The following is a 23,170-nucleotide window of genomic DNA, read 5'->3' as shown; positions in this document are numbered from 1 at the left end:
TCCCTCCATCATCCCTCTCTCCCCTCCTGCTTCATCCTGTGCACCCATCACATTCCCTCTCCCTCCGAGGTCTCAAGGACATATTACATTGCTTAACAAAATGATCTGCTTAAATATTTATTGTCTGATTAATAATTCAAGTAAATATAGCTGTGGGCCATTTCCCCCTCTGCTTTAATGTGCACGTTTATGTGACTATTTCATAACGGTTTTTCCTGTCTGTCCGTGAGATGGCACTGTCTTTGTGTGTGTGTGTGTGTGTGTGTGTGTGTGTGTGTGTGTGTGTGTGTGTGTGTGTGTGTGTGTGTGTGTGTGTGTGAGAGAGAGAGAGAGAGAGAGAGAATGAGTGAGGAACATGTATACGACATTATTTACACTGCGTGTGAGGCTATTCTGTATGTGGTTGTGTGTGGGTGAGTGTTCTGCAAGGCTTTGATGCATGAACCGTTTGTGTGGGTGTGACCGACTGGTGTGTGTGTGTTGTAACGTGTGCAGTGCAGGGACTATCTGTTCTTGTAAGATCTGGCCAGCCAGACTGGCATGTGATGACGTGCTGGAGTGGAAGGGTTCAGCATAGGCCTTCTGCTTAGTTCAAAACACTCTAGGGTCATCACCAGCAGCTCCAAGCAGAGGATTGCATGCGTTTCTCACACACGCACGCACGCACACACACGCGCGCACACACACACACACACACACACACACAGACAGAGATTATGCGTGCTTCTTGTCATTCAGTCTATGGAGTCTTGATGGTTGCACCTTTTCCTTGGAATGTCTCTCTGTTGCTAATCTCTGGATCCAACTTGATGAGTGAAGCAAGAGTTGGGGTAGTCCTATACTCTACTACCCTATACCCAGCTAACTACCTGACTGAATCTTCTCCTTTATCTTTCTAGAAATACTTCAACTGTTAAATAACATATTTTCTGTAAAGCTCTCTGTCGCTCTCTCTCTCTCTCCCCATGCCTGTGCGGTTGATTAGCAGAGGAGAAGGAGACTGGAGGGGATGAGGCTCAAAAGGAGTCTGCCGACCTTACTGCCCCTCCTGAGATGCCCATCCTCATTGATCCCACTGCCCTCAAAGACATCCTGGGGCCCCCCCTCTTCGAGATGGAGGTGAGGACAGCTTAGAGGCTCGCTGCTCCGACCTCTTCACCCTTAACTTCTCGGAAATGGTCGGAGAATAGGTGGATTTATTTGCGCTGTGTTATTGTGTGTTGTATCGGTATTACAAAACTGCCCAATACCAAAATATATTTTGTGATTGAGGTTTATACCGGAATCAGGGTCTTAGCCTCTGTCTGTTTATCTGGCCATCTGTCTTTATCTGGCCATCTGAAAATGAAATTTCCGGAGGACCTTTTTTGAGCCAATTCAACCAGATATATAACCTCAGTTCATTGCATTATACTAAATCACTGCATTTCCTCTTTCCACAAATCTAAAACTACAAATCCATCAATCTAAAATAGAGTTCCACCATATTTTTATTTTTATTAGTGTCTCCAGTGCCAGATGAAGCGCTCTATAACCTAGTTTTATAGATTCACACATGGTGCTTTTCTTTTGCCTGAAATACACCATGAAGTGCTGGAAGTACCTCTGTTCCGAAAAAAATTAGTGGTTAACAGTGCTGTAGCCGGAGACACGAAGCCCTGCATTCCTACCATGCCCCAGGGATTTAGGAGGGAGAGTGAGGAGAAAGAGAGAAACTGTAAAGAAGCTCTCCTCATATGGAAGTCATAAACATGCAAACTGTGACCGGGGCTCGTATTAAGGGACTCTCTGCTTGATTCAGTGTACTTAGTTTCTTGATTGACAGCGTGCATTAGACATATTGAACATACCATTTCATCTCCACTATGCTCGGTTCCCATTGATCTCCCATTGAGTCGCAGCTATCCTTTGTGCACCATCCATGCATATTGACAATGTGTCAATGAAAGTCCATCACAGAGGATCGGTGATGGAACATGGCCGAATGCAGAATGTTGCCTTACTGCGAGGTTTATGGATAGGGGACCCTTTTGATTAGCTATTTTTATTTAGTTGTTCCCCTTTGCTTTCCCAGGTGTCTGAGCGACTGACACTGCCAGGTGTGGCCATCGGACTGGCCTGGACACCTCTGGGTGGGGAGATCATGTTTGTGGAGGCCAGCCGCATGGAGGGCGACGGGCAGCTGACTCTGACTGGACAACTAGGCGACGTGATGAAGGAGTCTGCCCACCTGGCCATCAGCTGGCTACGCAGTAATGCAAAACTATACCAGCTCACCAACAGTGAGTCAGCAGTTTATTATACCAGCATAAACAATGACTCAATGGCAGACCATACAAGCTCACCAACACTGATTCAGGGCAGAACTAGATCAGCTCACCAACAGAGAAACAATGCTAAACTGGTGGTTGTGGTCATCACAAACTGTGAAATTGTCTGCCACATACAGTAGAGGACATCTCTGAGAAAAATAGGACATCTGATCACAAAGCCCTGTGACAGCTCACTAAGAGTTTATCAGCTGACTAACACTGAGTCAGTACTACAATATTCCTGTTTTGACTAACAGTTCTGGCAACTACTGGCAAGGTTTTTTTTGGCATCAACAGATTCAAAAGTAGTGACTGTGTGCTATCTCAACAGTTTTGTAACTGATAAAATCCTTAGGATCAGTCTACAGAAACTGTCTGTTAGTCAGTCTGTTCTTGAAGTATCAGGGTGAGGTTGACTTGTGTGACTTTGCAGCTGCCGGTCACCTGGACCCCATGGAAGGAACAGATATCCACCTGCATTTTCCGGCTGGTGCCGTCACGAAAGATGGTCCTTCTGCTGGTGTAACCATAGTGACGTGTTTGGCTTCGCTCTTTAGTGGGCGATTGGTGCGCTCAGATGTGGCGATGACGGGAGAAATCACACTTAGAGGCCTGGTGCTGCCGGTGAGTTCCCTCTACCATTAAAGCTTTGCCACTTTACATGCAGCTCTCACGCTCACGTATTCAAATGGCTTGGTAATGCTATTGACATGTACTTGCACTGCATGGACACAGGATGGCAAATGTCAAGAGGCTCACTTGAAGTGAAACTTATTTCTGGAAAAACATGTTATACAACCTACACAAAACTCAATTCTATGCTGTTTTATGCATGAGAGGAAGCAGTCTTTCTATGCTTAGGAAAGAATATGTAGCTAATTTTCAGGTGATACCATGGCTTTTCACTGGAGTGTGGTGAAGCAGTTTGTCATGCATTACCTCATGATAAATATGTGGTTTCCTTCTCTAGGTGGGCGGGATCAAAGACAAAGTGCTTGCAGCCCATAGGGCAGGCCTGAAACGACTCATCATTCCCAAGCGCAATGAAAAGGACTTGGAAGAGATCCCCGCCCACATCAGGGAGGAGCTGGACTTCGTGGCAGCCAGCAGCGTGGATCAAGTCCTGAACGCTGCCTTCAGCGGGGGTTTCCCGGCAACCACAAACCCTCTGACACACCCTCACCTCGCCAGCAAGCTCTGAGAGACCACTTGGCTTACATTACTTTCCAAACACACTCATACTGGGGTTTTAAATCCTAACTCTGACAAACTAATGAAGGACTTGAGCGCACACTCATCAGAACCTGCAGGAGGGCAAATAAAACAGAAGTGCTAATACAACATTCATTTACACACACACACACACACACACAGAACTATACCTCAGTAACATGAAATTACCTGCCACTCAAATGCAGTTGTAGCACTTATTTGATGGTCCTATTCATTCTATTTTCAGTAGAATTTACACTGAGCCTTTTTTTTGGCTTCTTGAGTCCACAGCAGGAGGACTGATAAACGTATTCATACTGTGCTACTTTAAAACTAGATGTGTAATTCATCTTGATGAACTGAAATGTAAACTAATTCAAGACTCATGCTACTATACGTAACTAGGGGGGGTGTTGGGTATTCCAAGTACTTGGTTTAGTGACAAAGCTGGGTAAGCGAACTGCTAAGTGGTAAACCTCCTAATAGGCTTTCGTTCTGCAGGGAGAATGAATCCATAGGGCTCTTTTATTAGAGGGTTTACTCCAAACTCTTTCCCATTAGGGTTGACTTACCCAAGTTTGTCACGAAACCACACACTTGGAACCACATACCCGGCGATCCAAAATCTACATGTAATGTGTTGTTAGACACAAGTCTGAATTTGTCATCCTCAGTCTTAGACTTTGGCCTTAAACTATCACTGGATGATGGAGTACCATTCGGAGTTTGCACCAGTTCAGCGTGATGCAGTCGATTTTGATGCTAGACAGGCTGCGAGGATGAAGTAATATTCTAACTGAACATCGTTCCTGCCTTTGCCAAACTATTGTTCGGTAATGGAGGGAGAACTCTGCTGTCTGCTTAAAGCCTAAACTTCTGCGATGACATGTGATTTGGTGCTCTGAAACAATGCTACTAATAAGACCAAATAAAAATGTAACTAGACTTCATGCTGTGGAATGTATTTACTACAATCCGGATTGAAAGTTTTATAACATTCTTTCCTCATCTGTTAGATCATACATAAAAATAAACTCACCTAGGCAGCCTTCCAATTCATCTGATGGAAAAATCTTAAAATCAGAAGATCAATCAAATTAGGAATACAGTTAAAGAAAACAAACCTGAATCCAATAAGCAGAGTCAATACAGAGATCACGCCAATGGGTCTGTCGAAAAGCGTGTTCAGAGATGCCTCTTATGTAGGCCAGCCAGTTCTCTACCCAGTCAATGCTGACGTGTTGAGACACACTGTACACTGGCCCGATCCACAAATCACTACAGTGGCCCCCCTAACCACACAAGTCCAAACAGACTGCTTATTAGAACAGATGCCTCAGCAGTCATCCTAAGATCACCACAGAGACCACAACATAGGGGTTGGGTTGATAACACTGAATAAAATCACACAAGACAACACAAATGACTTGAGGGCACAGTATCCACTCTCTGTACCGCGACAACTGGATGTGTGAGGTGATTATGACCGAACAGCTTCTGAAACAGGGTGTACGACCGGGTGGCGAGGTCCAGCATCAGGACTGCATCCCAGCGAGATGGCAAACAGATGGCTACAGTGGACCTGCCCACCACAACTCCCCTCGCCCCCAACCAATCTCATTTTCATTTGATTCATTTGATTCACCCGCCTAAGACAGACATCACAAGCACCCCCCTCCCCCTTCAGAGCTGGGTTCTGCTCGAGGGGTTTTCCTGTGAAAAAGTTATATATTTTTTTTTCTCTTTGTAAATCACCTTGACAGGTTTAGGCCCCTGGTTCTGCAATAGGATCTTCAGACAACATCCAGGAATGGATGGAAAATGGGTTTGACGGAGTGGCGTCACTACACATGAGCATGTGCTCGGATTGCCGTACCATCGAGCCTGGCTCTTTGGCGTTGCAGTTTTGGCTCCCTGTAGTCCCAGGTTCAAGTCTGGGTGTGGTGACTACTTGCCCCCTTCGCTGCAATGGGGCTGCATACATAGGTTAAATTGATCTAAATGAAAAGAATCATAAAGTTGAAGCATATCTTCTGGGCACAGTAGAAGGTAATGCAAAAGGTATGAAAAAGATAGATTTATTTAATGGCCAAAACAAAAACAATAAACCAAGATAAGGACCAGCAACAGCACAATTAATCCACAGAGCTATTCAGTTCCGTCTTGCCCACCCATCACACACAGAAAGACAACATAACATTTAAAAAATAAAAATAAAAAGAACCCTTTTCATTCTTCTCTTAAACATAACAAAAAATAATTACAATAATTATTACAATCTCATAATTAATATAGTTAATATGAGTACTGCAGAGGACCTTAAACAAAAACAAATTGTCAGTAATAAAAACAAAAATGGTACTTTCTGAATGTAAATTTTTTAAACTGAAATGTTTTATATTTTAGGTATTTACATTTTACAGAACATTTTTGGGTGGGGAGGGAACAAAATAAAACAAAATGAACCAAAGAAAAAAAATAAAAGAACATTAAAGTAAATCTGTGGAGACCTGCTCTGAGCTGTCCCCTCCGAAAGCATCCCACGGTTGAACCCAACCTCCCGTGCAGCAGGCCTGCGGACCGCCTGGCCAGACGGGGGCGGGGTCAGTGAATCCAGCTCCCCTGGAGCGGTCTGCAGGGTCCGCTTGCTTCCAGCTCCAACCTGGCCCAGCCCAACTCAGCCCAGCCTGGCAAGGCAGCGCTGCGTCAACGACTATTAGCACAACAGCAACGGAAAGACGTAGGGAAGGAAAAAAACAAACAAACAAACAAACAAAAATAAAGCTCCAACTTCCAAGTTGGCCAAACAAACCCTCCCAATGCTCATTTTCACCCCCCGCACTTTCAGTAAAACCCAAGCGGTCCTAGTTTGAAATGTGTCCATTTGTGTGGGTCTGTGTTTGTCAAGTGCATTTGAATGTGTGTGTGTGTGTGTGTGTGTGTGTGTGTGTGTGTGTGTGTGATGTATATGTGCATTTGTGTGTGTGTGTGTGTGTGTGTGTGTGTGTGATGTATATGTGCATTTGTCTGTTAGTGTGCATCTACGAAAAAGGTGTCCTCAGCACATGGATATGGTGACGTTGATGCCCAGGTTGCCGTTCTCGGCAAACAGCTGTGCGATGGAGGTGTCGAACACCAGGCAGTCGCTGTTCATGATGGCTGTGGCGATGCCCTCGTGGATCGAGCGTGGCGTGGCCTCCCAAGTGAGCCGACGCCGGTGGCCGTTCAGCTCCAACCGGTAGGCAAAGTTCTCCGCCTGCTTGCGCGTGCCGATCAGCTGCACGATGGCGAAGAACTGCTGGTGCCCGTCGTACTTCTCCTGTTTCTCCAGCACCAGCATGAAGTGGAAGCCGAAGCACGACTGCATCATCACCCAGTCCACGGCGCCCGGCAGGTTGATGTCCGTGGCCAGGAAGACGATGTCCTCACCCTGCAGCGTGGTGATGGACTTGTGTTGGTGCAGCAGGTGCGGCATGACGGCGTCCAGCGAGCCCTGCCATTTGCACGACGCGCCCGGGCAGGGGCACGAGTACGGCCGGAACTCGCACAGCTCTTCATGTTCCGCCTTGTCCGTGTGAGGCAGCGTCACCTCGCAGCCCGACGAGGCGTATTTGCAGGGGAACAGCACCGAGTTGGCCACCTTCTCCATGGCCAGGTTGCGGATGGAGCCCAGTGGCCCGCGGCACGTGGGGCAGCACGTCAGCTTTGGCCGGCAGTTGCTGCACACTAGGTGGCCGCTCTGGCACTGCAGGATGGGCGGCAGCACATAGTCAAAGCACACAGGGCACTCAAACAGGCTGGCCAGGTCGCTGTTGGAGGCGGTGGTGCCCGACAGGGTGGGGACGCGTTGGGAAGGGGTGCTCTTGGAGGTTCCTGTGGGCAGCGCTGGGGCAGGCTGGCGACTCATTTCTGCAGAGAGGAAAGACAACAGCAAAGAAAGGGAGAGAATAACAGGGAAAAACAGAGTGGGGGGAGGGGGAGAAGAGGTATAGGAAAAGGGAGGTAAAGATGACAAGAGAAATAAAGATAATCAGTTTTGAGAACACAGAACCTGGACAAAAACAAAGTTCTAAAAGCTCAATCTTAAACAAAGTAGCAGTAGAGCCTCGTCCTACTCCAGGAGACTACTGGGAGCCCTAGACCAGTGCAGGCCCACAGATTCCATCTTAAGGTCACCCTGCCCCTCAGACACATGGGTAAATATAGCACAGGGACGCTCCTCTGGCTGGGGCCCTCAGATCCTAAAGGGAGGGGTTGGGGTGGGGTTGGGAAGTTAACTTCAGTCTAACCCCCGACCCCCCTTTCATCTGAACAGTACATTCTCAGCAGCCAATGCTGGGGGCCTAAAGAGTAGAGGGCAGTTGTGTGTTTTGATGGTACAGGAGAGGTTGAGGGATGGAGCTGTGTGTTTGCTGTGACAGGGCCTGCCCACAGCTATTTCTGGCATAGGGGGGTGGGAGGCACAGATTTAAAAGCTGAGCTGGAGCCAGACGGGTGAAGTGGACTCAGATTCCTGGGAGAGCGTTGCTATGGGAACCAGCTGTGGTGAGGTGTGTGTGGGGAGATATCAGGGCTGAAATTTTTCCCTGCAGCAGGCCGACACTAGGCGTGGCTCTCACCCTTATAGATTTATGGAACAGCTGCACACATTCAGACACAGTACAGCAGACATGATACAGCTCAGCAGCACAATCACTCTCACACACAGTAGAGCAGACATGATACAACACAGCAGCACAATCACTCACACACACACACACATAGACAGACCTACGGACACACACACACAGAAGAACAAACACAATACAACACAGCAGCAACATCACAGACAGACAGACAGACAGACAGACAGACAGACAGACAGACAGACAGACAGACAGACAGACAGACAGACAGACAGACAGACAGACAGACAGACAGACAGACAGAAGAACCAACAGGATACAGTACAGCGGCACAATCACTCACACACAGACAGACACACAGACACACACACGACAGCAGTAATAACAAGTCAGGCACATTATCCAGATGAAGCTTAGCCACTGCAGGCAAAAGTCAGTTGCATATAGCACGGGTTGGGATCAGTCAAAGCCAGAGCAGACATGATACACGTCAACAAGGCAGAAACAATCAGACTCAGACATGATTGTGTATGGATGTTACTGTGACTTTTGGGGGGACGACACACACAGACACAGACATACTTCCTCTCACACATCCACTCTACAGTGGACCTATTTTCTAGATGGTTTGCAGCATGCTCGCAAGAGGGGCAGGACTTTGTGGACCTCTCCAAGAACCCAGCTCAAGCTGCAAACTGATTGGCTGACTACTTGCCCCACGACAATGAGAGAGGGAGGCAGGGAGGAAGAGATGAGAGCATGACTGGAGGGACGCCAGAAAAAGAGGGCAGGCAAGAGGGAGAGGACGGAGGAGCGACTGAACTTGTGTAGGTGGCACACAGCAAGAGACCGGCTTGTAAACACATCTGCCGTGATAAAGACGGCCAGATATTTTTAGCCGTCTTAGCAAGCTCGCGAAGCACAAGCAGCAACCGAGGACAGATTTAGCCCTGCTCACTCACTCTCCGTCACACACACCACAACACACACCCCTGACAAATGGGTGGCCAAGGAGCGCCCTGTTGCTATGGTACCAGTTGTTGAGGAGGGCCAGGTGTCGCTAGCATGGCTGTGCAAAGCGGTTAGTCTCTACTTTTTTTACATCCGCAACGTGATGTCAACCGCTCTGTTCAAATCTAATAGCCCTCAGCATCAGTATTGTCATTTCAAAGGAGGCAAGAGCTTCAGCCAGAGGTAGGTGAGCTTGGTCTGGTGCTCACAGATAGGACATGTGACGTAGCAAGTGTCAAAACGCCAAAACCCTTGAGTCATTTCAGAGTAAAAAAAAATCCTTTTTTTATCAGTATTACTATGTTAGTTTGTGCTAGTTACTTGTCTGACCTGGCTGTCAAAAATAAATAATGAAGCCCATTACCAAACCCAAAATGATTGGATGTCCAAACTGGCTCTGTGAGACATTTTCAACCCAAGTGCAGGAACTCGAGAGGAACCAAACAGAAAACATCCCATCCTCATTCCTATCCTCTCCACTTCCCAAACAATCCAATCTCTCCTCCCCTGAACCCTTGGCTCCTCTTCCCTCACCCATACCCTAGTATTCCTCCTCTAGGACCTCCTCTCCCTTTTTCTCTTCTCCCTCTCTCGCTCTTCCCTGAATCCCTCCTTTCTTCTCAGCACCCCCTTTTGCGAGCCCCCTGGCCTGTCAGTGCTTGGCGGCGGGCGAGTGGGGCTCAGCCATGCGGAGGGGAGCGTAAATAAGCCTCGGCTGGAGAGCGCTCATCAGACCGCTCTGGCTCAGGCTCGGTAGAGAGCGGAGGGGAGAGGAGCGCGCCAACATTCCACAAACGGTCAGCCTTTTTAAAAAACAAAGTCATTACGGCTCGACTCTGGAGCAGAGGTGGGTCTTTCTTCCTCTCTCTATCCGCTGCCCTCGTTGACTGGAGAGACAGGAAAACAATACCCACCCACCCCCTACTTCCAATCCAGCTTCAACATGGGTCACACACACACACACACACTCTGCTTTCATCTATGAGGACAGGAGACCGAATAGTTGAAAATGTCCCACTAAACACTTTCCAAACCACCCCAATTTGATTCCACTTCCAAAAGCCCCAGGCTTTACCACATGTCCTGGGAAGTCCATTGTCTTTTCTTTGTTTTTGAAATCTTACTGCAGTGATTCAAGAACTGTCAATATTAATAATGACCCAAAACCCACCCACTACAGCAGAAGCCAAAGAAAATACTCTGCCTCTCAGCAAAATGGCCATTTAGGGTCTTGGGGAAGAGGTATTTTGCTTGTTTTGATGCACTGTAACAAAGCCTTGACCCAAACTTTGAGGCATCGAGACTTAAAAGCCCTTATTTGATACTTCTGTCCTAGGCTTTGCACTGCCCTAATAAGTGATTACATTTCACCTAAAAACAAAAAAACTTAGAGAAAGATCTACCCAGAAATTATCATAATACGGGTAGAGTAAACGGACACACACACACAAACACACACGTTTGATCTAGCGTGGACCACTGTGTTTCATTATTGCACTGCGAGGGCTTCTTTGTGCTGGTTCTGGGTGCCAGCGGGGAGGATGTGCTTCCAGTCTACAGAACCATGGAGGATATCCTCAGACCAAGCAGGAAGTGACCTCAGCACCACCAGTGGTAGTGTGGGTGGGAACTGGCCAATGAGCACAGACTTGGCACTGGGTTTTATTGATATAGCAGCAGGAAACTGTTTGTCTGGCTTTCTTAGAACAGAAGGAGGGGGCTATGGTTAAGAGCTCAGTGGAGAGCAGCAAGCCTGGACTAACTTACATTCATCTTTTGACCAAATTTGTTTTTGTGAGTGTGTGTGTGTGTGCATGTTAAAAGGTGGAGATTATCAAGTGCCTGAATACGAGTGCTGTGATCTAAGGCATACACAAGAGTTAGCAAACATTATTTTCATTTAGTCATCAATAAAACGTGAAGGAACAAGGATTACACAAGACTTGGGGGAAGTGGTACAGAGTGAAGAGGGTGACCCAAGACACAATATGGGCAAGAAGCTGGGTCTAATTGCAGGATTATGGCATTATGGGTGTTGTGCAATGTGACGTGGGTCAGATCAGGGAGATTGCTTGGGGTGTGCATAAACAGCCCCCCCACCCCCCCTCTCTATAGTCCATCTGTGCAGAGGGGGGTCTAAAGCCTCTGGGATATGACTGAGGCGATCAATACCCCTTCTCTCTGCGGAGAGCGATTAAGATGACCAAACACCCTAGTTAGGGAGGAAAGGCCGCTCAGCTAGCCCTCTGGTCTTCTGCCTTTCCCTCCACTCATCCGTTTCCGACCACTTATTCTGTCTGGTCACTTTTTCCCCTCCTGCTGGTGTTATCCTAAAGGTCCTTCACTCCTGCGCTTCGCAATCCAAGAAGCTGCACGAGTGAAATGAGCCCAGACATAAGCCATACAACACACAGAATCCCATCACAACAATGAGCAGAAATAGAAAAGGGGTGCTTGCCGTCGTCCATATGATTCCCAAGTAAGGCTCGCGTCTTCTCTTGAAATGGGTTGACCTCTGAGGAGGTGGCGAGGAGGAGCGGAGAGGTTAACAAGAGGGAGACAAAAAGAGAGAAAGACAAGATTAAAACATGATTTTTCAAAAACATTTATGGCCATAGGGTGTAGTGGGGGAGAGACTAGTGTTATAGCCGAGTACTTGAGATTTTACTTTTCAACAACAGTACACACAAACCAGAACAAAATACACTCTCCCTCACAAAATGTCTACTAGGCCTATATATATATTCAGTCAGAAAACCTGTGATGATTCACCACCAACCACAAAGAACTGGCCAGACATGCAAAACAATCAAGCAAGAACGCACGGCAGAATGTGGACTGACTACAGTCGAACAGACACACAGCCTGATTCCTCATAGGTATTGGCGTCTGAGAGCATGGCCCTGTGGGATTCACAACCATGAAGCATATGTGGGGATGGGAACGCTACTGACCCCAGATCAGATATGCAGATCCCACGGACTCATGAAACTGAAAGGAAGGCACGGAACTAAGAACAGCGGGGTGCTCTGTACATGCAAACTGAGGTGGGGCTTCGGCTTACAGGCGCAGACAGCATTCAAAGGGAGGTCTGTGTGAGAGTACAGTGTTCAAGGATTCCATGAACACACACTTTCATACTCTCCCAGGCATCAAGTCCCCACATTCACCGCTTCACAGCACAAACTCTTATCTAGTTAGAGTGTATACACCATGTTTCAGCAATACCACACACGTACTGTAAAGGTTGATGATCTCCCCTGATTCTTTCCCAGGAAGTCTTGAGAAACAGAACCCTGCACACACACGCACACACAGCGGAACCGATCCAGCCATCCTGATGGGAGACCTGATGTCAGCACTTTTTCCTAGACACACACTCCTTCAGCAACTCTACTAATGTAAACCAGCCTTCATCCACCGTGCTGCAAGACCGCAAGTGCACAGACACACACACACACACACACGCAATCTTTTTTTCCTGATAATGCATGCAGAATCTACTACTTCATCTTTCATCCTCTCTCAGTGAACACTTCCCATTACAGCCTCTTCAATATTTGATCACATCCTGTATGGATCTCAAAAAATGCAGGCTGAGGTCATGTTCGGAACCATTTCCCTGTACAATCACCAACACACATCTCACTCAAACTCACAGATCAGAGCCCACGTAACACAGCTGATGGAGTACACAGAATGTGCAACTAGAGGAACGCTTCAGTGTGTCGCCTAGACAAGGAGATGAGTCTCAGCCTGCCTTTGAAACACAGTCAAGCTCAAATGTTTACCATCAAACATGCACGCACGCACCTAACAGTCCTGTACAGATGAGGCTACAGCAGTGGGTGCCACCCCTTCTGAATCTGCATACACACACACACACACATAAATTATTGTTATGACACCATTAGTCTTTGTCTAACAAGCTGAGTGTCAAATGCAGACAAGCAAAAGCAATGCCGGAGCTTTGTTCATGGAGATGCATAAAGCAGAGCTTCAACCTCGTCATCTTCACTAGAACCCCACTAACAAAGCAGATGAAAATACAACAGAGATGACAACAGTTGCCTGGCTGGGCTTCCCTGTACAAAACACCTCTTGCACAGGAGCAACAATGAAACTAACAAACTACCCTAGAGGAGTGTGTGTGACTGATAGAGAGTGCGAGAGAGGGAGAGAGGGAGAGAGTCATGAACACATCAAGCTTGTTGTGCAAGTGTGTGAGAAAAAGCCTGTGTGCATGTGCGGTGGGTGCAAGGCTGCAAGGAAGAGGCCTTGCGTGTTGTGGACTTAAGTTCCGGCACGCCGTGGCTGGTTACCTTTAGGCTTGCTGCTGGCGGTGCGGGTGGCGATGCACGAGAACAGCTTGAGCACCCCCTTCCACGAGTAGACAGGCTGCTGCCTAACGGCTCGTGACATGGGGAGCCCCGGCCCCGCTCCTCATCACGACTTCACCGTGGAAACCAAACAGTCCATAACACAACACTGCACCCCGATGCCGGCATACATCGCAACGCGCACGTGAGCGCACACAAACACTCACAAAACACTGGTGTCAAAGGGTCAAAAGATCTGCGTCCAGATTAGGCCAGGAATGGTGATCACACAAACATAGTCCAACAGGCCCCTGTAGACCAGTAAGCTGAGTCCAGTGTGTAGTGAGTGCAGCCCGGGGAAAAGAGGCTAACGGAGAGGCGGGCTACTACTAGGAGGTGGGGGGACAAAACAGCCCTGCTGTAATTCAGGAATGTCGGTCCGGGGGGTGTGGAATAGTAAAGCAGAGGAAGAGAAGGAGAACACAAGAAAGGTGAATGTATAAAGGAGAGAGAGAGAGCGAGAGAGGGAGGGAGAGAGCGCGAGAGAGACCGACTCGGAGCGCAAAAGGAAAAAACATCTGAGACCAGAGCTGCTTGTTCCACAGTCTAGCAGCACATTCCAGCTCGGCTGTAACCACTCCCTTGCCTGCCTGAGGATCCTGAGCTCGCCGCCAGACAACAGCAACACAACGAAAAAGAAAAGAACTAAGAAGCCGCTGAAAACCAGAACACTCCCAGGAGTCCAGTGTGTGTGCGGTCCCCTGCGCTGTCTTACAAGTGTGAGGACAGTGTAAGGACACTGGAGAGGGAAAATGTGTGTGTGTGTATATGTATGTATGTATGTATGTGTGTGCTAGAGAAGTGGAATGTCAGCTTGGAGTCGGCAGGCTGAGGCACAGGGGGTGGAGAGAGAGAGAGGAGAGGAGAGAGGGGGGGGGGCAGCTTTCAAGGCGCGAGACCAGCCCAGCTCAAGTTACAAACCCCATAACTCCACCTTCACACACAGCATATGGGCTACTAATACAGACGCATACACACACACACTGGCTACCAGACAGCCAATCAGCAAAGATGCCCCAGAACACACTCACAACACAGATTCCCTGCAGAGGGCACCCCAACACACACAGCAATGGTTCCAAAGTGAGTCCTCTTCTGAGGTACTTCTGGCTGGACCTGTCTGGCCCTATTCTTACAGGCAGTCAGGTTACATTAGAAAGCTGTCTAAATCTCGCAGGTAGGAGGCTTTGTCCATAGCTAAAGCAGCAGCTCATTTAAAATCCATACCTGCAAGCTCTTACGGGTTTTCCTTGGTTCTACTTTTTTACTCTTTTGGCCTGCATTTCGTCTGTTTTTCCCCATATTTGGTTCTGGCATCTGGCAAATGATCACCATTTAATTACTGCGATGAATTATGTAAAAAGCAAAAAAAACTACATTCATTCTTGAGCGTAGTTTTCAGCGGCTTGGCAAAAACTGTTAAGTGACCACCACATTTCTCAAGGTACAACCTCAGTATTTCTCAAGTCCCAGGCTGACGTCACCTCCTCATTACACCTTAGCCAGTCCTTTAGACAGAGGGTGACCCCCAGTGTGTATGGGCAGCTGGTAGGGCTGGGCGATATGGGAAAAAGTTATATTTCGATTTTTTCCCCAAAAAAATTTCGATTTCGATTTTATATCACGATATGAACAAAATCACCCCAAAATTTTTTGAAAAACGTACATGCAAATACCCGCATTCTGGTGCATTTTACCATGTTTTTCTCTGAGATGTAAATCATGTTATCAGCATATCAAATTCACAATTGATATAGGTTTGGTGGCCTGATAATTATGTTGGCTACATTCAAACTGACCACCTCATTAAAGTATGACTGTTCAAGTCAGAAATGGCCAAATGTGTATTGAAACCCAAAGTCTTTAAGGATGGAAGCTGCCAGAAGTAAACGGTTCACGTAGGGGAAATAGTTTTCATACATGGCAAAGCTTGACAGCATGCCCAGCACACCAATGTTCATTTTATTTGTGGCATTGACATCATCTTTCGTGTGTGAGTCAAAGAGAGGTATACAAGTGGTGACACATTAAAAAAAAAAAATCTTCTTTGGTGAGTGTGTGTTTAGTCGCTGCTGTCGTTAGAAAAACTGCCATTAGCTAGCTAACGTTAACGCCAGATTAGCTCACGGTTGTTATGGCAATAACAATACGATTATAGCCAGATAATGTCCATTGGGTGGTCCTTAATTGTCCACTACAGGTAAAACTTGGGCAACTCTGACTTACTTTCCTCTTCTTCGAAAAAAAAATCCGTATGTCCATTTCTGTGGTCTGCTTCTAGCGCGACGCTCCGATCAAATCAGAGAATGAATGAACATTAATGACAGTTGAATCTGCGTGCGTGATGAGGCTGCGTAGTACACCAGGAAAACGCGGAGTGGATTTATATTGCTGTGGGTATTCCCCACTGATAAAGTTGAACGGATTTAATTGTGACGCAATGGAAAGAATAATGGACTAGTAGACCAGCAGTCACGCACGCACTATTTTGACTGCAAAAGTGGGGGGGTCGAAACGACTTGTTTTGAAAAGTGAGGGGGTCTTGTCCCCCCCCAATTACATTGTCGCGACGCCCATGGGCTACGTGCGGCGCTGTATTCGCGGGTCTGTGAAAACATTGATTTTTTTTTTTTTTTTTGAAGGCGCCGTCTAATCGAACGTCTCATTTAAAACCGTAGAAAAAAATTACATCGCGATTAAAATCGAAATCGAAAAATCGCCCAGCCCTAGCAGCTGGCACACTTACACTTCTGGAGAAACATTCACACACACGCACACATACACGCACTCACACACAAAACATGGAAAGATACATTGCACTCTATAACACCCATGAATTCCAAAACCATACAACAATCCACATGCTACTCTCTAAGGGAGGATTGCTCAGCAACCACGTTTGCCCCGAGACACACAAATGCACACAAACACAACAATGTAGTCATGTGTGCATACATACAAAGTAATAACAGTTGATTTTCAGGTATCAACTGTATATAGTCACTGGTCCCCACAAGACCATTGATGGCGATACTACCACCTATCAGTTTCAAGCTAGCAAAACTAACCATGGACTGCTCCCAGAGGGTGTTGGTGAGTGCATGCTTGGCTGGTCTGGTCTGCTCTGGTGTAGTCTGACACACTCCAGGGGTTTCAGCGAGGCAGCTGGGTACACCCTAAAGACCCCCCCACCCCCCCAAAGCAGCCTGCTCTTCACAGCACAACCAGAACAGCCTCCATTCACACCATCTGCCTCCCAACTGCACCCTGGTCATACACAAAACCATTACCCTTCCTCTGTCCAGACACTCACTCTTGCACACACACAGTTTTTATGGACTAATGGTCATAATCCAGTCCAAGGGGGGGGGGGGGGTATGTTCATTCAGAATGAACCTTCCTTCGTATCTTTAAAAGGTCATTACTCGATTTGCCCATTGTCGAGATGGAGCTCACCCAACGGGCATGCTCTCAATGCAAGTTGCCATCGACACTGGGGAGCAGAACAGAAGACACCAACACCTTCCACAGCTGCCCTCTTCAGCCCTTGTTTGATCCATGCACTGACACACACATCATTAACATCTGAAAGCCACAAGGTAATAAACACAGCTTAGTGCTGCTCACTTTGTTTCCTCTTACTAAAACACACACACACACACACACACACACACACACACAGGGAACGTCCTTCTGCTCCAGTCATTTGGGATCACACACAAGGGTTTGAATCCAGCAGTTTGGTTTCAAATGGTCCATTTGCTGAGCTCCAGGCTTCCAAAGGCCATGGTTCTCCACCAGAGAGAAAGCAAGTGAGAGCGTGAAAGAGAAAGCTAGAGACAGAGCTCAGAATCTGCTGCAAGAAAATAAAGAAGCCTGTGGTAAGGACTACACCTTTATTTACCAAGGGATATCTGCACTAAAATCAAACCAGCACTTAGCCTACATATGGAGATACGACATTTAGCCTACATATGGAGATACAACGACATTTAGCCTACATACAGAGATAACTAAGGCCAGTCACAGAAGTAGGCAGGTCACAGCCACGACCTACACGCAAAAACAATCTGTGGGTCAGAAAACCACCAACTCTCATGCAGTCCTGTAAAGTACGTAAAGTGTGTGCTTTGTAAGACCGCATGAGAGGATTAAAGAATACAGGATGTGCACGCACACACAAACAGACACACCTGCAAGGATGGTCTTTTCCTCAGTGCTGGGCACAGGTTACACCCACTTCCTACCATACAGGTTGGGAAGGGGAGATTGAGGAACACAGCCAACCTGTTTGACCAGACAGGGGGAAACAAAGAGCCATCCTGGCCTAACTAAATGATGCCAACACACACTCTCTGTCCCTGCCTCCCTCACAAACAAACACTTTTACAAACACACTCGAAATATTTCCTTCCACAATGAACATTCCACAATGAATAGCGAATTGGTTTGGTTCCTTTCGTTGATGTGAAAGCTGTTTTCCAAACTTGGGTGCGCACCTAGGGACCGTACCAGAGTCTGTCAGAAAACAGGGGTCTGGTTCACCTGAACTCAAGCGGGTTGTATTTGGTGTAAAAGCCATCTAATCTAAAACCAGGAAGTAAACATTATTTAAGGCCACTGATGGATCCAAATTCTCCCAAAATAAATAAATAATTAATTAACATGCAATTTTGTAAAAAACTAACAACCTTTAAAATAGCTACAATTCATGCCTGAGTGTATGCATGAATGCGCAGCAAGCAAAGCTAGTAAGCTACGCATTCATCTCCACAAAAACCTCCTTATTCGAGCTGCTCGCCTTAAATTCACACCAAAATAACAAAAAGATGAAGAAAAAAAAACAAATACACCACGACTTTCCATTTTTGCTCCCTTACTTTGTGTCCTTGCCTAGCAACATTGGTAATAAAAGCTGCACGTTTCTCATGCGTTGATGAAACAGGCCATATTTCATTAGAGACTTAGCCTGTACATCCGCTCTGGTCCTCCTGCATGAGTGCTGCGGTTCTGTAACTCTAGACCCAGGGTGCTCACAGCCACTGGAACACAACCTGCCACTAAGACACATCAGTATACCCACACAGACACCCAGACTGCTAAAGAATGGCTGACACGGAAGGACTGCACTTGTGCAAACACACACACACACACACACACACACACACCGCAATGCTGAGTCAAGACAGCTAGGCCTAAATTAAACTGGGAGACCATGACAGCTGTACATATCAATCTGTATTCAGTATTCATAACAGTATCTCCAGTGACATAAACCTGTGCCAAAACTGGGAGTAAGTTACAAAATGAATCACTGACCAACCAGAGCAGATAACTGTTGAGAGGAAAGACTTGTGTGTGATTTGCAAGAAAACTTTGCTGAAGAGTGTCAACTACAGGTGCCCAATTAGAAAGCCTTCCACTGTGGCAGCCTCCACATGGCAAATGCCATTGTGGGCCTGTTGCTCTGTCTGTGGGATTCCAGGAGCCATTACGGTGACACATGTCGGGCAGCAGCCTGCAAACGCCCAAAAGCCAGCCCTTCAGGCTTACTGGCAGGGTGGCACATGAGAGGAAGAGCCATCAGTCAGATCCATAAATAAATAAATAAACAAACAAACAAAAACAAGCAATCTCAAGAGTACCAGGTCAGCTGTGACATGATTTCAAGAAGTACATGGGGTTTCAGAAGCTTTCAGCATCATAGCATGTGTGTGTGCACTAAGCACGTGTGCAAGCTTACACACACATACAATCAGGGTCCCGTGTGTTACACTGGGACCAGATGGTAGGCCAGCATTATGCTCAGTGATTATCAAGGAGGCACACTGGTGCCACAAGGAAGACTAGGTTGGCCAGATGAGGCAGCGAGCAAGAGAGAGGGATCTGGAGATCTCAGCTGCTGTTAATGCTCTAGCCTATATATTGAGCGTTTCTAAAGAGTCATGTTCCCTTATAGCCTATGGGCCGTTGCCCTCACCACACCAACTCCTTTTCAAAGGAGCAGCTGTCAATATTTGGAGGGAGGGAGCGGGTGTGTAGGGCTTGCCTCTGACCGAGCGCAGCTGCCAGGGAGACAGCAGTGCCATATGACAGTACACCCCCATCGCACACCCACCCCACACACACCCCCCAAAACACTCACGACCAGCGCTTTCATTCATTCTGCCGAACCAAAACAAACCCTGCACAAAAAAACAAGGCTGCGGTCTTTGGCCATTGTGTCTTTGCAGAGCGGCTGGCGAGACAGAGCTACGGTCATTTCAGAAGCACCCATGTGTGCCATCCCTCTACATCAACACACAGGAAAGTTTGGAAATAACTGGGTAACACAGCCATGAGGGGGTTGATGCACGAAACCCTCTCTCTCACACTCACACACAAGCTTAGCTGGCAAATGTGGCATCAAATGATAAACAGCAACGTGTCTCCAGTTTGGACAAAATGCATTATTTTCACTCGTCACAGACGTCGGGTACCCCAAACCACTCCAGATGTGGTCAAACCTGCACGTCTACAGTGCATAGCATCAATGTGCTTAAATAGCCTGGTTTGAAGACATACCGACTTGATAAGTCCCTTACACTGGTCTAATGTCTACGATTAGCTTGACCAGATACGCAAACGGCTCAATTTAAGTGTTTGGGTTGAGTCGGGGACAAATCCCATTTGCCTAATATGTCTGGGGGTCGCTGCAAGAACACAGTGTTCAAGCACGCATGCCTTCCTTCGCTCAGGTAGCACTGCTGTTCACTTGATTCTCAAAATATCACTATGCGTGCATATAGTACAGTACCCGGAGTCAAAAGCCGGACAGACACCCACTGTTAATTTTCGATGTAAACCCAACAACTTCGTCGGCAATGATAGAATGTAATCTTATGGATCAGTTCGGTGTACCCTACCCATCCATTAACTACAATGTTACTCAGCCTGTTACGTTACATATTACTGAGGGAACCAACCGATGTGTTAGCCTATACAGAATCAGTTAATCTACAAGAATCAAACAACACGCTGTTAACATTTGATAAGGATCCATCTCGCAAAGATGGTCACTAGCGTTACTTGACCCAGCTAGCCTGCAACTCCGCCATCTTGGCGTCCAAGTTTTCATAAATTACAGTCTTAGCAAGCTAGCTGTGTAGCTAGCCGAGTTCCCTTGCCCCTTTAGCTAGACACTGGCATCAGGCAGGAATCACATAAGTCTTTAAGTGAAAATTGTTAGCATTTAATAGTGCTGAAACAGTTAGCAACCGATGAACCTCTGAGACCACGGGGTATGTTATCGGCTAGATTTAGCGATACATTATTGAGCCATCTTGCTAACCGTGGTGCCTCCTCCATGTCTGATGGTATACTTGCGACAATGATGCAAGCAATAACATGACCGTAATGGCTAGTCGACGTTAGCATAATTGAGCATTCCGTGAGGACCAACCGATCACACCATTTGATGTAATGCTAACTCGCAGAATACAAGTACATAATTAATCTGGTAACAGACCGTTGGTATTTCACGAATATTTCGCTGACTTCGTGGATGCCGTGTGTCATGTTTTATCACTTTGCTGTCACCCCTAGGTAGTTAGCATAGACAGTGAGCTAGCCAACATTAGACCTTACCCTCTCGTCTCCTGCGCTACGAACATCAGCACAAGACATCTTAGTTAGCTAATGATAGCCATCTTACATAAACAACGAGCGGAGAATATTGCAATGACTGATTCAATTTCAAATTCACCACGCGGTTCCTGTTGTTATGTACCTACACTTTGTCGACATTTGAAACACTATAACCTTGCTCGCTACGTTACGTTATTGGGGTAACACTGGCTAAGTGGCGTTACAGTGTCTTGGCAACCTAGTAAGGCCGCGACCACAACTCAAAATGCACTAGCTAGCTACAAGTTACTGCTAGCCATTGCTTGTTGTACGGTGTTAGCTAGGACATTAGCAAGTACAAAACACGTAACCCTACAAAAGGTGCATTGTATACATCTATGTAGCCGTTAAATGGGAAGAAGGTCAGTCAATGCGATGAAGATAGTACATAAAAACCTCGAACATGGATTGAAACGTTAATCAGCTGATGCCAGCTAACGTTAACTGTTAGCCAGCGTCAAAGCCAAACGTTAGGCATCGGCGTTGCCCAAATCATTCAATACAATTAGTGTTCAAAACCAATTGTTACTAAGTAGCAATGTAACTCACCCACAAGTTGTAGTATGTAACGTTAGCCTATCTTGGCTTAACTAGGATATATTCATAGCTTTCTACACATAAGTATCAGATAGGTAGCTAGGCAGCTAGCTAGCTAGTAACTTAGGATACACATCTGATAGTAGGCTAGTATTGAACTAGCTTGATCGAGCTTTAACGTTCGCTTGTAGCTAACAGTTCAGAAAGCGTTTCAAGCCGTGTAACTTATTTTTTTCTGACGTTTTGTTCAGACACTTACCGAAAGATACACAACTCATACATTGTAACTTACCTTTTGAAAAATTATCCCCCGAACAGTGTTACAAAACTGACAAAGGACCCAATAATCCGCTGTGGCCAGTGTCGGCTCCGCGCACTCTGTTGTTTAAATAGTTTCCACCTCGGGAGCAGCGACCATAGACAGTGGCAGAGACGAGGCAGCGAACGCGCACACTAAGCTTTAATCAAACATGAACGCGCACTCAAAGACGCAATCACATGCATCAATGTAGTCGGGCCTATTCTTTGGACTGCCGGTAAGGGGTGAAAGTCATTTGGTTGATGTGTTCACTTTTGAGTGAATTATGTCTATCTGTGTAATTCACGAGTGTTCCGTGAGAGACTCAAACAGAGGCAGTTTAACTATGCGCCAGGCTTTTCTGCTATAGTTCAGCGTATAAAAAATAAACTGTTATTAGCTTGCCGTGCGTTTTACGAACTACCAATTAAACTACCCAATTTAAGCAATTTTGTACTGTCTTCAATGCAACAACAATGCTACATCTTGAGACTGAGACCTTTCTTTAAGAGGACTGAAGTAGGCTTATATTTCGAAATGTCTGTGTTCGGGCAACACGAATGTGTGCGCATTTGCGTCTCCAAAGTAGGCCTAAACTAGTTTTGCTGTTGCGACATGTCTGTAAGGACACAGGCTCAACCTGTATTTGAGATAATATCTATACGTGTGAATCTACTGTAATTTGTATAGGTATATTTATTTACCCCTTCTTAACAGTTTACTCCTCTAGCCTATCTAAATAGCCATAGCTTAAAATGCTGCTTCTGGTAATCTAATCAGCTGTGATTTGCTTAAGCATGAAATAAAGGAAACTCATTTGATCTCCTTTATCACTTTGATTGTCTCCATTAGATTTATTCCCAGGGAGCAAACTTACTAATGAAAATCTACATCTGTACTGTAAGTCACTTTGGATAAAATTCATAATTTGATTTTGTTTCTCTTGAACCTCTTGGACGTTTTTTTTTCAGTTGTTAGCTCAATTATGTACATTTTATGGGTTGAAAATGGCTCAAAACGCCATCTACTGTTTAAAATCATACTGAACCTTGCAAGGCTGATGCTGATGTAGAGTCCACTGTTTGGGACTTCTCTACGTCATGAAATGGGCGGCCCAGCTCCACTTCAATG

General features: G+C 46.4%; 2 protein-coding genes across 5 annotated transcripts in view; one reads left to right on the top strand and one right to left on the bottom strand.

The window, feature by feature from the left end:
• The window catches only part of lonp2 (lon peptidase 2, peroxisomal), an 18,822-nt gene extending 14,404 nt beyond the window's left edge, over positions 1 to 4,418 (top strand). Inside the window, exons 12-15 of one of the 2 annotated variants that reach the window (XM_080842518.1) lie at positions 989 to 1,119; positions 2,075 to 2,282; positions 2,746 to 2,936; positions 3,283 to 4,418. In XM_080842518.1, coding sequence (XP_080698644.1) covers positions 989 to 1,119; positions 2,075 to 2,282; positions 2,746 to 2,936; positions 3,283 to 3,513 — 761 coding nt within the window. In that variant the 3' untranslated portion in view covers positions 3,514 to 4,418. Of the gene's footprint in view, positions 1 to 985; positions 1,120 to 2,074; positions 2,283 to 2,745; positions 2,937 to 3,282 lie in introns of both variants that reach the window. The other variant, XM_080842517.1, reaches the window with a different exon arrangement.
• A 1,170-nt stretch (positions 4,419 to 5,588) lies between these two features.
• Positions 5,589 to 22,156, bottom strand: siah1 (siah E3 ubiquitin protein ligase 1). 3 transcript variants are annotated; one of them, XM_080841837.1, is made up of 3 exons: positions 22,034 to 22,156; positions 11,619 to 11,675; positions 5,589 to 7,433 (listed from the first exon to the last, which is right to left on the bottom strand). In XM_080841837.1, exons 2-3 carry the CDS (start codon positions 11,626 to 11,628, stop codon positions 6,583 to 6,585), a joined length of 861 nt encoding a protein of 286 aa, XP_080697963.1. In that variant the 5' UTR covers positions 11,629 to 11,675; positions 22,034 to 22,156; the 3' UTR covers positions 5,589 to 6,582. The 3 variants fall into 3 exon arrangements, with proteins under 3 accessions (XP_080697963.1, XP_080697962.1, XP_080697964.1); XM_080841836.1 differs by lacking the exon at positions 22,034 to 22,156 and adding an exon at positions 13,483 to 14,278; XM_080841838.1 differs by lacking the exon at positions 22,034 to 22,156 and adding an exon at positions 12,400 to 12,426.
• Positions 22,157 to 23,170: the final 1,014 nt, after the last annotated feature.

Source organism: Sprattus sprattus, assembly GCF_963457725.1.
Source record: "Sprattus sprattus genome assembly, chromosome: 7".
In the NCBI taxonomy this organism is placed as follows: Eukaryota; Metazoa; Chordata; class Actinopteri; order Clupeiformes; family Clupeidae; genus Sprattus; species Sprattus sprattus.
This window is presented reverse-complemented; position numbering and strand designations above follow the sequence as displayed.